This window comes from Leucopleurus acutus (genome assembly GCF_964270905.1).
Source record: "Leucopleurus acutus genome assembly, chromosome: 11".
NCBI classification, from domain to species: domain Eukaryota; kingdom Metazoa; phylum Chordata; class Mammalia; order Artiodactyla; family Delphinidae; genus Leucopleurus; species Leucopleurus acutus.
In genome coordinates, this window is record NC_139152.1 from 83,974,928 (window position 1) to 83,990,098 (window position 15,171).

At 37.3% G+C, this 15,171-nt stretch overlaps 1 protein-coding gene across 4 annotated transcripts in view; it reads left to right on the forward strand.

Moving 5' to 3' along the window:
• The window catches only part of MYBPC1 (myosin binding protein C1), a gene marked incomplete at its 5' end in the record, with an annotated part of 95,502 nt that overhangs the window by 47,713 nt on the left and 32,618 nt on the right, over positions 1–15,171 (forward strand). For all 4 annotated transcript variants that reach the window (XM_082850050.1, XM_082850052.1, XM_082850051.1 and 1 more), the window contains 8 exons: positions 1,753–1,919; positions 2,865–2,997; positions 4,743–4,867; positions 5,833–5,938; positions 7,164–7,330; positions 9,273–9,435; positions 10,532–10,638; positions 10,963–11,096. In XM_082850050.1, the coding sequence (XP_082706176.1) occupies positions 1,753–1,919; positions 2,865–2,997; positions 4,743–4,867; positions 5,833–5,938; positions 7,164–7,330; positions 9,273–9,435; positions 10,532–10,638; positions 10,963–11,096 (1,102 nt within the window). The remainder of the gene's footprint in view (positions 1–1,752; positions 1,920–2,864; positions 2,998–4,742; positions 4,868–5,832; positions 5,939–7,163; positions 7,331–9,272; positions 9,436–10,531; positions 10,639–10,962; positions 11,097–15,171) is intronic.

A 15,171-nucleotide genomic window follows, 5' to 3' on the forward strand; every position in this document is an offset into this window, starting at 1 on the left:
CTACAAAATATTTAAATGTTATATTTGAAATTTAGACTGCTTTCAGGCAGTGGTTATAGTAGATCAGGCAAATTATTACCAATATTTCAACTTCAGGACAATTTTCTTAAGCTTTTCAATTTCCCCATGTTAATAGAGGGTGTAATTACCATTTCAGTGAAATGAAGATAATAGTTGTGTCTTGAGTCTTTAAGAAGCACATTTTCCTAATGGTCTTACTAGTCCTTCCCACAAAGGTTACTGATGGACCAATGACCTCTCACTTCCTTCCATTTCCCAGATTTGCCTCAGCATCCTCTACTGGGCAAAAGACTTACACAACAATGGAAATTAGATATGCAGAAGTCATCCTTGCCTAATGCCACCCGAAACTCTATGTTCATATTTATATTCTCCTCCTCTTCCCTGTGATTACAACCCAGTCTTTCCTCAAGAAATTCTGAAGCAGGTTGTAATTAATTGGACAATGCAAACATATGCAACTCATTATTTGCTAACATGATAGCATGAATCTGTTTTCACACTGATGTTTAAGATGTGTTGACCGGTTTTCCTGGAAAAATCATATCCAAACCAGCATTATTCACAGTAAGCAGTCACTATAACATTTCCAAATTAACCTTAGTTGATAAAAAGAGTCAACTAAGCTTAAACAAAATTAGGACTACTTTGCTAGTGAAGGAAATCAATTTGAATTATATTTTGCATTTATACTAAGTCTCTTTCCCTAAAAGTGTTTATTCCTGAGTTTTGTTTCATTTTTTGGTTTTAAAATACAGACAAGTGTATGTACTTTAAATCATATACATGTGTGTATATATATTAGTTATATATGTTCTTTATATGTTCTTTTGACAGTGATCAAAATTTAGAGTCATAATTTTGATAATTACACTAAGAAAGTACTTTCGCCTTGTTCGTGGAACGCTTAATGACTTGCTTTACAGTTTCACATTTATATTTTCATGATTCATACCCAACCTGCTTCCAAAAAAGTTCAAGACAATACTTTAAGATGAAATACGAGAGATTTCTGGATCTCATTCTCTTTTTCTACTCTGACAATTTAGAAAAAAATAGTTTTCTCTTAAAAAGAATATGTATACACAAAAATCATATGAAAAACAACCAAACCAAAACAAAAAACAAACGCTTAGTCACAGTTTCAAATGGTTTTTGTATTAAAAAACAGCAAAAATGGTTAATGTACACATTTACTAACATGGTAGGGAAAATGCTATTTGCAAAATCCGAAGATTTGAAATGCTGGGTTTGTACCATCTCCACATAGAGCTAGGGTATGCACGCCAATGAAGGTAGAAAGAGAGCATTGTTCTTTCACAGACCAACACCTAAAATCTTCTAGTTCTTAATCCTTATTTCAATATCGATATCCTAGATGAAAACATTTCTTTTAAGTTCCTTAAAATCTCACCTCCTAGTTAGACTTGCAAGTTGAAAATAAGTAAAAATATCTTAAGGATATTTCCTGGTATCCTCCTCTCCCCCTAATATTGTGTTTTTAACTAGGAAAACGAGAGCGTTAATATAAGTGCACGTATCTGATATTTGACTATCTGGAAGTTTCCCTGAGACTTCAGGCAAAGTACACTTTCCCCTCGGCTTTAAGGACTCAGGGTTTAAACAGAGCTTGTAGCACTGACCCGAAAAATCGGTACCATACTCCGACCTTCCTTGTCTTTAAGGGCCAGTGGGCAGCTATTAAACTAGGCAATGGTTCTCCCCGGTTAGGGAGGTGAAACAGCAGGAGGAAGAACCTGAGATAGACGTGTGGGAGCTGCTGAAGAATGCGAAACCTAGCGAGTACGAGAAGATCGCCTTCCAGTACGGCATCACTGACCTGCGCGGGATGCTCAAGCGGCTCAAGCGCATGCGCAGAGTGGAGAAGAAGAGCGCAGGTGAGCACCCCTGGGGGAGATTAATCCTTCCTATTTCCTGCTGGGTTTGGGGACGGACTAGTTGGGGTGGAATTTGCAGGGGTTACTCTTCTCTTGGTTAACTTGACTTCAGGTGAAGTAGTTTACTGCCCCGCACATCATAGGCTAAGCGGGTAGCAGACAGCTGCTGAAGGTTTAAGGTAACAGAAGGTGCATTACAGTGACACATACAATGTATTATATAATGGAATATTAAACATTCCCGCTGTTACTGGCAATTTCTCAGCGGCCCCTTTCTCCAGCCTCTGCATCTCTCCCTCACTCTCAAATTCCTGATTCTTATTTAGGCAGAGTAGATTCTATGTTTCTTTGTTTTACTGTTACATTATTCCACCCATTTGATGAGGCATGGGGAATTCACTTCTCACACCCGATATGGTTACCCAAGTGTTTAAACATGCCAATATTTGGGCAAGTTTCCACAGTACAAAAACTTTGATAAGCCTACTATTTCAGTCAGTCAAAGGCATTCCATTTAAGCTCACGAGTCATCGAAAGTATCTCATAAATTATATGATAAAAAACTGTGACATAGATGTACACAGATAATGCCAATGATCCTGATAATAATCATATTAGGAGAATGAGCTTGTTCTTCAAGTCCAAATTCATTTGGATACTTTGTATCATACATTCCCTGAAGAATGAAGATAATCATTTTTGAAGCCTCTCCAATAATTCTTATGTTTCTTTCAAAAGCATGTGGATTCTCTTTACATTTTTAAACCATCTTATGGTTTATAAATTGATTCAGACTCCTAAAATATAAGGGATAATTTGGAAGGTTCCTAATTCTTTCTTCTTCAGTCTCAATTTTTTATTTAGCTTTAGTTCTCATACATATATTGACTATTCAAATTCATAGCATATGCATGTGAACATAGTTTTGCTTCTTCTCTCTTACAGCTTTTGCAAAAATTCTCGATCCTGCATATCAGGTTGATAAAGGAGGCAGGGTAAGATTTGCTGTGGAACTGGCAGATCCAAAGTTGGAGGTGAAATGGTATAAAAATGGTCAAGAAATTCGACCCAGTACAAAGTAAGTGGAATTTGCGAATAATCAGTGATAACTATACAAATCAACGAGTAATTTGACTTAATTTTCTATGCCTAAAATCACTTTTTAGTTATACCTGTATGATACAAAATCATATAGAGGGACAGCAAAAACTTTTCATGTATTTTGGAACCATCTAAATTATAGTACTATATAAATTAAACCCTGTTTTATGTTTTAATTCTATACAAACTATTTCAAGTGATTCCTAACTATGGATTTGTGTCACTGTAGGTTATATGTGATTACTTCAGAGCATTGCCAAACCTCTCCCAGTTTTTTTATAATCAAATTTTGAAAAAAATTGAAATCTATATTTGATATACCAGCTGGGAATCACACCTTATAATTAGATAACTTGTTTTTCCAGAGTAGCATCTAAAGCCTGTGTTTTATTGGTTTATGGCCCTTTCCCAAATGAAGGAAACAGACTAATCCCTGATACCTGATGGTATCGCTAGACTATTATGAAGCTACTTTACAGAGATCCTTCTCAGTCTGAGAGATTTTCAACTCCAAGATATATTTTTTCACTTAACAGGAGCCACGTGCATATTTATAAAAGACTTTAATCCTAAATATCTGTCGCTTCTGTGGTACAATTAGGTGGATTCCAATTTCTTAATGTGGTCATGCTCTCAGAGTGACTTTGTGATAATAATGTTTAAATCTGGTAAAAATCTCTTGAAGGCAGCCTGAATTTACCAAAAACATAATTTTATTTTTTTGTGGTACGCGGGCCTCTCCCCGCTATGGCCTCTCCCATTGCGGAGCACAGGCTCCGGACGCGCAGGCTCAGCGGCCATGGCTCACGGGCCTAGCCGCTCCGTGGCATGTGGGATCTTCCCGGACCAGGGCACGAACCTGTGTCCCCTGCATCGGCAGGCAGACTCTCAACCACTGCGCCACCAGGAAAACCCCAAAAACATAATTTTACTTGGTTATCTTTATCTAGAAAAATGTTGCTTAGTGTTTTGTTCTTGAAATCTTCAAGTTGAGAATTTCCCAAATGAGAACTTTTCTTTAGTTCTGTTATGATGCCCTGATATATCCATCCATAATCTAGGTCACAGATAATCAAATTTTGCAATCTCCTTAGATTTCAGGTTTTTGTTTCCAAACACTCAACTTCTTTCTTAGTAGATGATATCTATGATATGATAACACTAGTTCTTAAGCTCATTTAAGAGAATCACATTCTATAGAATTTACCATCTATGTTAATGATTAAGTTCATATTATTGCTTAAATTGTATAATCATTTATTCACCCAATAAAATCTGTCTCACTGGGCTAGCAAGGAGTGAAATCAATGAATCAATGAAAAAGATCGTCTCTGTCCCTCAATAAAGTAGATGAATTGCTCATTTTTTAAAATGTACAGAGTTAAAAATCTTAGCCAACCCTATTTTCCAACAATTGGTTCATTGGCAAATATGTGAGTACTGATTTATATTTGAAATGAAAAACATACATAAAAGAAAATGACAAATTAAATATTATGTGTAAATATGCATATGTGTTACATTACATGTTATAAAGATAGACATTGGTTTCATGTTTGATGTTTATTAAACTATGTAAGACATGGCTACATAAATTGCAGATCAAAATTACTATTTCTGACTTCCAAATATTACTGAATTATAAGCCAAATTTGCTGGCAATAAAGAAAAGAGTAAAATCAAGTTCACGGACTCTGTTTATCTTCCTTCTGTTTAAAACAGATACATCTTTGAACATAAAGGATGTGAAAGAATCATGTTTATCAATAACTGTGTGCTAACAGATGATTCAGAGTATTATGTGACAGCTGGTGATGAGAAATGCTCCACTGAGCTCTTTGTGAGAGGTAAAGTGAAATTTCTTACTGTAGCCATTAAGAGCCAACAGCTCTCCTTCTCTCAGGGATAATCAAAATGGAAATGATGAAGTGAGCTTTTGAGCTCCAGAGCAGAGACGGCAGTACCTCTAGAGATGATTTATCTTGGGTGTTAGATTGGCTCTGGATTAAAGCCTCTCTGTACTGCCAGTTATTGTGTATCCTAATTAATCTTCAGGTTCGTTGAAGACTAGAAAAGCCAAAGGGAGAAAAAAACTGAGTAAAAATGCCTTGTAGTTTTGGCTCAAGCAAGCAGTACTTTGCCATATAATTGTTCTCGTGATAACTTCTGAAACCCAATAAAGTCTACTGGATAACCATTTCACACACTCAGCTGCTCACAAATAGATTTCTCTTGAAACAGCTTCATTAGTAAGCTCGTTGGCACTGAGATCGCTGAAGACCATCATTTACTAAGACATTGTGAAAGAGCTGGAGGGTGTCGATGAAGCCATGAATCACTTATTTTCTTTATGAGGACCTATGATTAAGGCAGCTCTGTAATCTTGAACATCAACTATACTTCAGTTAAAAATTTTTTTAAAAAGACAATTCTGCAATCTCTATCATCCGTCTAGAACCAGAAGTAGAGAATTTTAGTGTTATAGGTTCTCCTTCCCCAGAAATGCCTACCATCTGGTATCTTATTTGCCAAAAGAAGGATATCTGATACAATGTGTCTGCTCTCTAAAACAATAATTTATTTGATTTGAAGAGTTCTTAGAAAATTGGAAAAACTTACCCAGGGTTGCCAGCTATTTATTTTGCCATGAAAAAATCATAAAAAACCTACCTACTACCTACCACCATCTAACCATGGCTCTATGATGGATGATACTTTCTTATTGTTGGTTTTTCATCTGTGAACAAACCCAGGGTCACAAGGCAGGTTTTTGGACATTTAATGATTCTGATTTTCGTTTTTTTCACACTAGAGCCTCCAGTTATAGTGACCAAACAGCTGGAAGATACAAAAGCGTACTGTGGGGACAGAGTGGAATTAGAATGTGAGGTGTCTGAAGATGATGCCCATGTAAAATGGTAAATAGCTTTCCTGAGGTCTATCCTTTTTTTTTTTTTTTTTTTTGGCTGTGTTGGGTCTTCGTTGCTGCACATAGTCTTTCTCTAGTTGCGGCGAGCGGGGGCTACTCTTCATTGCGGTGCACGGGCTTCTCATGGTGGTGGCTTCTCTTGCTGAGGAGCATGGGCTCTAGGCACGCGGGCTTCAGTAGTTGTGGCTCACGGGCTTGGTTGCTCCACGGCATGTGGGATCTTCCTGGACCAGGGCTCGGACCCATGTCCCCCGCACTGGCAGGCGGATTCTTAACCACTGTGCCACCAGGGAAGTCCCTGTCCATTTTTAATAGACAAAAAAAGTACCTTCATAGTTTGGAGAACAGGAAATTGCATTTACAGATATGAAAAGGATCTCAACCTCATTCGTGTTAGAAGTTTTAACTAAAACTATACTAAGATACTGGGCGTTTTTTTCACCTGTGAAACAGAAGACTGAAAAAAGATCCAGAAATCTATATTGGTAAGGATATAGGGAAATAGGCACTTACTAATAAATGGATGGCTCAAGGTTCTCCAGGTCTGTTTGACTCCAAAGCCCATGGGTGCTCTATACCATGCTTACTCTCACTATGCCATACTGGCAAGTTACATGGAAAATATACTTTTTTTCAAAAAAAAAAAAGAAAAAATACTTTTTTCATGTTATTCCTAGTAACTTTATTGTTAAGTATCTCAGAAAAATACTTTAGACTGAGAATTACCAATTACTTTAACAGTTCTTAAAAATAAAAAGCATAGTTTTGGGGCCAGATGAGAAGTGTTTTCTCAAGTTCTCTGTGAGTAACCTCAAAATTAAAGACTAGACGATTCGGAGTCTTAAAATGTTAATTGAGAAACAGAGTAAATTATGCAGCAGGAATCTCTAGTAATTGATACAGGATAGATTGTTCATTCTAATCTAGAATCACAACTGTCTTTAAAGTGTATTAAAATGATATTCTTACTAGTGTGTGTCAAGAGCCCAACGTAGGTAATATCCATTGTTAGCATCTTTATCTGATTGATCTTAAATGGAAAGAGTGGGCTTATGTTTTTAATGTCATTTTTCAGACAGTACTTGTTACAATATTAATCTATTGATACATTGATCCATACATTCTTTAATTCAACAAAAAGTTCTTGAGTGTCTGGTATCTGTCTCCTGAAGGGTCTTTTATAAAACTTTTTTTTATAATCTATTTTAACTCAGGTTTAAGAATGGTGAGGAAATCATCCCTGGTCCAAGATCAAGACACTACATTAAAGTTGAAGGCAAAAAACACATTTTGGTCATAGAAGAAGCAACAAAGGCTGATACTGCAGAATATTCTGTAATGACAACAGGAGGACAGTCATCCGCTAAACTTACCGTTGACTGTAAGTAAGACTTCCTTGGATGTCTTCCAAGCTGTTTTACTAGTGTCTTGTGTTTGTTAATTCAGTTTTAGGAGAGTTTCAATCTATTTGGCTTGTACTTGTGGCAATTTTAAACATGTAAAATTAGATTCCATTCCAGCTGAGTGTCTATGTCATATCAGTCAGGGACTCTAAGAACTTACTACTCAGTTTAATAGTAGAATAGCAATATTGGGAAGGAAGTATAAAAATCACCTGCCAGAGAAGTTACCCAAATGGTTAAGAAATATTTCAGTCCCCAAACCATATAAATACATGATAAATACTTAGATATGATATCAAATCCTGATATCCTGTTTGCTTAATCCTTTGGTGACCTTTGGTTTGGTGAACTTGCTATCTCTTCAATAAACATTTGAACATGTCTTCAATTACATTTGGGCTGAGAAGTTGCTCAAACTAATGGGTCTCAATTGAGAAGACTAAGCTAATTTGCCGATATGCTTTTTTTTTTTTTTTTTTTTTTTTTTTTTGCGGGTACGCGGGCCTTTCACTGTTGTGGTCTCTCCCGTTGCGGAGCACAGGCTCCGGACACGCAGGCTCAGCGGCCATGGCTCATGGGCCCAGCCACTCCACGGCATGTGGGATCTTCCCGGACCGGGGCACGAACCCATGTCCCGTGCATCGGCAGGCGGACTCCCAACCACTGCGCCACCAGGGAAGCCCACTTTATTTTTTTTAAACAATTTTTTAAAAGATTTTTTTTGATGCGGACCATTTTTTTTAAGTCATTATTGAATTTGTTACAATATTGCTTCTGTTTTTTATGTTTTGGTTTTTTGGCTGTGAGACATGTAGGATCTTAGCTCCCCAACCAGGGATCGAACCTGCACCCCTTGCATTGGAAGGCAAAGTCTTAACCACTGGACCACCAGGGAAGTCCCCCAATATGCTTTAGAGGCGTGAAAGAATACATGTCCTTTTCCAAATGCCCCCTAATGGTAGTTAGCTCTTAATGGCAGAGTCTGTCCCTTCCAGTTAGCCATGAAAATTAGAATAGCGAACTTCACAAGAAGATCGGTAATACACGCAGAGCAGAAACTCTGCTTCCTTATTTCTTTCTAAGTCCAGGTGTAATTCATATGATTATTGAATTATTTGGAAGTAATCGCAATACACTGCTTATGTTTTGTGGAGTGATGGCCATTGTAGTGTAATATCAAAAAGTTTTTTCAACCATAGGCAGATCCTTATCTGTTTAAAGCAATTACAGTCAGTCCTGCTGTAATGTAACATATGCATTTCTAAAAATTACTGTGCTGTACAAAGTCATGCAATAAAAATCATAGGGCTAATGGGGAAAGTGGGGTTAAGAACACAACACTCAACAATTTTGTCAGGGACACATTTTTTAAAAAATAAAATGATAAGAAGTTATAAGAAAAAAACAGTAGTACAGTTTTACAGATGTTAAATGGTTAATAAATACTACAATAAATACGGCACTTTACCTTGAAAAAGACCTGAAATTTGCTTGTGGAAGTGGTGTCAGAAGTGTTGCAGTTTGTGAGCTATTGTGAAGTAGTGGAAGGAGGTTATTTGAAATTGGATGGAGAGCTGTCATCTCAGATGTGCACGGATGTGGCTCATTTAACATGGGTGAACTAAAGCAGCTGGTAGATGTTTGAGGCGTACGTGTGTGCTCTGTGTGGTCCTACCTGACTCAGTTCAGCTGGGTGCCGTTTTCTGGATCCACCTAGTCTTTCTCATGAATAAAATCATGCTTAATCGAATGTGAAATGTGTGTTATGCTCTAATTGTCCCCGAATATTTCAACTGCATTGAACAAATTCTCATTTTCAAAACAAGCATTATAGTGAAACTGTACCATTGTGAAATGACACCATCTTGGCCTGTCTGGAATTTAGATTTGGCACTTAATAACCATCTATTATTTCTGCAGTAAAACCTCTGAAGATATTGACGCCTCTGACTGATCAGACTGTAAATCTTGGAAAAGAAATCTGCTTGAAGTGTGAGATATCTGAAAACTTATCAGGAAAATGGACTAAAAATGGCCTCCCCATTCAGGAGACTGACCGTCTAAAGATTGTTCACAGGGGAAGGTAAGTAAGCTAGGGTGGTCCCCAAGTGAGGGCTGGTCCCCATCTTCACTTCTTCTGCTTCCTAAATTACATGATTGGTAAGGATGTTTGAGGAGTACTCATAGGGAGAGGCTCTATTTCCGGTTCTTTGCTTTCAAATAGCAAGAACATGTAATTCCTCTGTTGTACATCATGTCCTACCTGTGATCCTGTACCTGTACCTTACAGTGAGGTGCTGTGTTACTTCAAAACCCATTGACTGAGTCTTTCCATATAAACATGAGCTTAGAGGATACTGAATTCTAGTTCAGGAACTGGTTGAATTGGATTCACTGTCCCTAACCAATAAGTGTCATATGACCTTTCCACAATTTTTTTTGCTGAGGCGGGGGGACGGTTTGCATAATATCCTAGAATCTAGCAAAGATGTAGGAGAAGAGTTCTTAAACTAGGATCCATGGATTTTTAGGAGACTGTGAATGAACTTCAGTGGCCCCCATAAATCCTTTGAAATTGTAAGCAAATTCTGTGTGTACAAAAATACTTGTTTTTCTCCAGATTGAGGAGCCGTAGTGTCCATCAGATATTCACTGGCTCATGCTGCCAATAAAGTTAAGAACTATTGCTCTTATGCCAATACTTTATAATAACTATAAATGGAGCATAACCTTTAAAAATTGTGAATCACTATGTTGTATACATGAAATATATAATAATGTATGTCAACTAGACCTCAACTTTTTTTAAAAAAACAACTGTTGCTCTTAGGTTTGCGTAAAAAGCCAAAGTCAGGTTATTCTTGGTAATTTCTTGAATCTTAAAATATGGCATCAGTGAGGTGTTATCGTCTATCCTTTTTTAAGCTATGAGATTTTAAAAAGGAACAAGAGATTCTTGCATAGTAAGCAGGCTGTATTTGTAGAGATAGTTTCATATAGCCCAAAATAAATACTGAATGTGGATCAATAAATAGGATAATTAAGGTATCACATTATTCTCAGTCTCTCTCCAGGCTGCACTAAACAAGTTAAGATAAAACCAGGTGTCTCCTCAGTTTGGGTCCTACACAGTCTAAATCTTTGCAAAGTCTTAGAAATATGTTTTTTCATTTCCTTAGAATCCACAAATTAGTGATAGCCAATGCTCTCGTTGAGGACGAAGGTGATTATGTATTTGCACCAGATGCCTACTCTGTTACTTTGCCTGCCAAAGTTCATGTAATTGGTGAGTAGATAAAAGAGATCATTGCAGAGTTGTGTTCTTGTTTTTCTGGTTTTGCTTACCTTGGAATTATATTCAAAATGTGATATTTAAAGAAAAATACATGAATTGGTAGTAATCACTAATCTTAATAGTTGATTCTTAAGAGGTCTTAACAATGAAGTAGTTTTGCAAGGTACCAGGCACCAACTACTTTGACTCCGCTTATATCCTTTTTGACTGGATAAAATATTGGTTACTACCAATGTTTAACACTAGCCAAGTACTAACCCAGATAATCACATGGAAATAACCATCTGATAACAAAGGCCACGGTTAATATTCCAGATCCTCCGAAGATCATACTGGATGGTCTTGATGCTGACAATACAGTGACAGTAATTGCAGGAAACAAGCTTCGTCTAGAGATTCCCATCAGTGGAGAACCACCTCCTAAAGCCATTTGGAGCCGAGCAGATAAGGTTTGTTCTATACACACACACACACACACACACACACACATACACACAAACACACACACAGCCTACCCTACTCCCTGTCTCCCGTGAGTCACATGAAAGAAGGCAGCAAGTAAATGTACAGTAAAGATGTAACTCCTTTAATAAAGAAAGATTACTGATTTTCAGGCAAATATAATAACTATTCATTTGCTTTTCATATTTCTGACTACCTACTATGTGACCCTGTGCATGTGCATATGAATGTTATTATGTGCAGTGAATGAGGTTCTACCTTCCCTTCTAATGGGTGTCAGGGAATGGGGTGGAAGAGAAATAGACAATGAATTATTAAATAAACAAAGTCACTTTGGATAGTAATGAGTGCTACGAAAATTTAAAAAAACAAAACAAAACAGGGTGGGACTTCTCTGGTGCTGCAGTGGTTTAAAATCCGCCTACCAATGCAGGGGACATGGGTTCGATCCCTGGTCCAGGAAGATCCCACATGCCACAAAGCAACTAAGCCCATGTGCCACAACTACTGAGCCTGCGTGCCACAGCTGCTGAAGCCTGTGCGCCTAGAGCCTGTGCTCAACAAGAGAAGCCACCACAATGAGAAGCCCGTGCACCGCAAGGAAGAGTAACCCCCTCTCGTCACAACTAGAGAAAGCCTGCGCACAGCAACGAAAACCCAATGCAGCCAAAAATAAAATAATTAAAATAATTATTTAACAACAACAAAACAGGGTAATATGATTAGTAAGTGACTGCATGGGGCATGAGAACAGCCTCTATGAATGACAACAAGAAACCATTTTGAGAAGATCAAAGCAAAGAGATTTCCAGCTGATGTCAATGCAAGTGCAAAGAACAAGAGGAGAGAATGCACTTAATGTGTTGGAGGAATACAAAGAAGGCCAGTGTGGCCAAGGCAGCGTGAGTGAGGAGGAGAATAATAAATAAGATTGGAGTGGTAGAGTAGAGCCGGCTCAAGTGTGACTCTGCAACTTCCTATATAAAATGTTTTAGGCGCAGTAAAACTGTTCCATATGATACTAAAATTATGGATACGTGTCATAGGTTTGTCAAAACCCATAAAATGTACAACACCAAGAGTGAACCCTGATGTAAACTATAGACTTTCAAAGATAATGTGTCAATGTAGGTTCATTAATTATAACAAGTGTACCCACTCTAGTGGGGGATGTCAGTAGTGGGGAAAGTTATGTGTGTGTGGAGACAGGGGTTATATGAGAACTCTTTGTATTTTTTCCATTCAATTTTGCAGGGAACTCAAAGCTGCTCTAAAAAATAATTTGTGTTTTTTTTTTTAAATGTTGGAGAGTGTTTCCTCCTTTTCCATTTTCTGGAGGAAAAAAAAAGCTTTATTGAGCTATGGGACAACTTCAAGCAGTCAAATCTATGTGTAATTGGAGTCCCCAAAGAGGGGGACATAAAAATATATAGAGAAAAAATGGCCCCAAATTTTCCAAATTTGATAAAAACTAGAAAATCTCAGATACAAGAAGCTCAATAAAATCCAAGCACAAGGAGCATTAAGACATCTACACCAAAAAAAAAAGACATCTACACCAAGACCCATCATAATCAAATTGCTCAAAACCTGTGGTTAAGAAAAAATCTTAAAAGTAGTCAGAGGGCTTCCCTGGTGGTGCAGTGGTTGAGAGTCCACCTGCTGGTGCAGAGGATGCCGGTTCGTGCCCCGGTCCGGGAAGATCCCACATGCCGCGGAGCGGCTGGGCCCGTGAGCCATGGCCGCTGAGCCTGTGCGTCCGGAGCCTGTGCTCTGCAACGGGAGAGGCCACAACAGTGCGAGGCCCGCGTACCGCAAAAAAAAAAAAAAAAAAAGTAGTCAGAGAAAAAGTCACATTAAACCCGTGGGAACAAAGACAAAGATGACAGCTGATCTCTCTGGAAACAAAGCAAGTGAGAAGACAGTGGAGCAACGTTTAAAGGGGGAAAAACTGTCAACCTAGAATTCTATACTCAGTAGAAATAATTATCAGAAATGAAGGCAAAATAAAATTTTTTATATACAAAAGCTGAAAGAAGTCATCTCCAGCAGACTTGCACTACAAGAAATGTTAAAAGAAGTCCTAAAGTCAAAAGGAAATGATACTAAGATGAAAACATTTTCACAAAGGAGCTATCAATAAGTGGGTCAGAAATAATAACTACATGGATAAATGTATAAAATATTTTTTTCTTATTATTTAAATCTCCTTCAAAAGATACTTGGTTGTTTAAACAAAAATAATAACAATGCACCATGGCCTTCAAACATAAGTGTAAGTAAAATTTGTAACAATGAAAACATAAGGCCAAGAAGGGAGAAAGGAAGTAAGGATTGAAAGGAGTGAAATGGATGTATGCTATTGTAAGTTTCTTTTGCTGAATGTAAAGTATCATAATACCACATGAAGGTAGACTATACTATAAACCCTAAAGGAACCACTAAAATAATAAAACAAAGAGTTATAGCTAATAGGCCAACAAAGGATGTAAAATGGAGCCACAAAAACATATCTAATGAATCCAAAAGGAGGCAGCGAAAGAGACACAAAGGACAGATGGGACAAATAGAAAACAATCAGCAAGATGATAGAATTACAAAGAAAAATAGGTAAGTTAGAGATTTTACTACTTTTCTCAATAGCTGATAGAACAAAATGTACAAGTTTTGAGAAATACTATCAACCATCTTGATGTAGTTGACATTTATAGAACACTCCATTGAACAAAGTAGACTGGGCATTATTTTAAGATGCACATGGAAGATTTACCAAAATAGACCATAAATAAGTCTCAGTAAATGTGAAAGGATTCAGGTCATGCAAGATATATTCTCTGACCACAGTGGAATTAATTAGAAAACAATAACAGAAAGATTTGGAAAATTTCCAAATATTTAGAAACTAAGTAGCTTTTTTAAAAAGTAACTCATGGATCAAAGAAGAAATTACAAGGGAAATTAGAAAATATTTATGAACACAACACATATCAGAATTTGCAAAATACCACTAAATCAGTACTGAATAGCCCTATACCTATGAAAGAAATGAAATTTGTAGTTTAAAATCTTTTCACAAAACAAATTCCACATCTAGATGGCTTTATTGGTTAGTTCCACCAAACATTTAAGAAAGAAATAATACAAATTCAATGCAAACTCATCCAGAAAATTGAAGAAGAGAAGATAGGAATACTTCCCAACACATTCTTTTTTTTTTTTTTTTTTTTTTTTTTTTGCGGTACGTGGGCCTCTCACTGCTGTGGCCTCTCCCATTGCGGAGCACAAGCTCCGGACGCGCAGGCTCAGCGACCATGGCTCACAGGCCTAGCTGCTCTGCGGCATGTGGGATCTTCCTGGACCGGGGCACGAACCCACGTCCCCTGCATGTTCCACTGCGCCACCAGGGAAGCCCCCCCCAACACATTCTTGAAGGCCAGTATTACCCTTATAGCAAAACCAGAAAAAGACATTACAAGAAGAGAAAACTACAAATCAATATCACTCCTGAACAGAGATGAAAAAATTCTAAACAGAATTTAGCAAATCAAATCTAAAAATACATAAAAGGAACAGTACATTATATCCAGGTGGGACTTATCCCAGGAATGCAAAGGTAGGTTTAACATTTTCAAATAAGTTAATATAATTCACCATATTAACAAACCAGAGAAAAAATGTGGTCATCTCGATAGACACAGAAAAGCATTTGACAGAATCCAACATCCATTCCTAGTAAAAATCTCTCAGCAAACTTGGAAGTGAATGGAACTTCCTCAGCATAATAAAAGACATCCATAAAAATGCTACAACTATAATCCTACTTAATAGTGAAAGGTTGAATTCTTTCCCTTTAAGATCAGAAAGAAGAGAGAAAAGATGTTCACTCTCACCACTTCTGTTCAACATTGTACTGGAGGTTCTAGCCAGGGTGATCAAGCAAGAAAGAGAAGTAAAAGACATCCATTTTGGAAAGGAAGAAGTAGAACTGTCTTTATTTGCAGATGACATAATCATCGATGTAGAAAATCCAATGTAATCTGCAAAAAAATCTACTAGAACAAA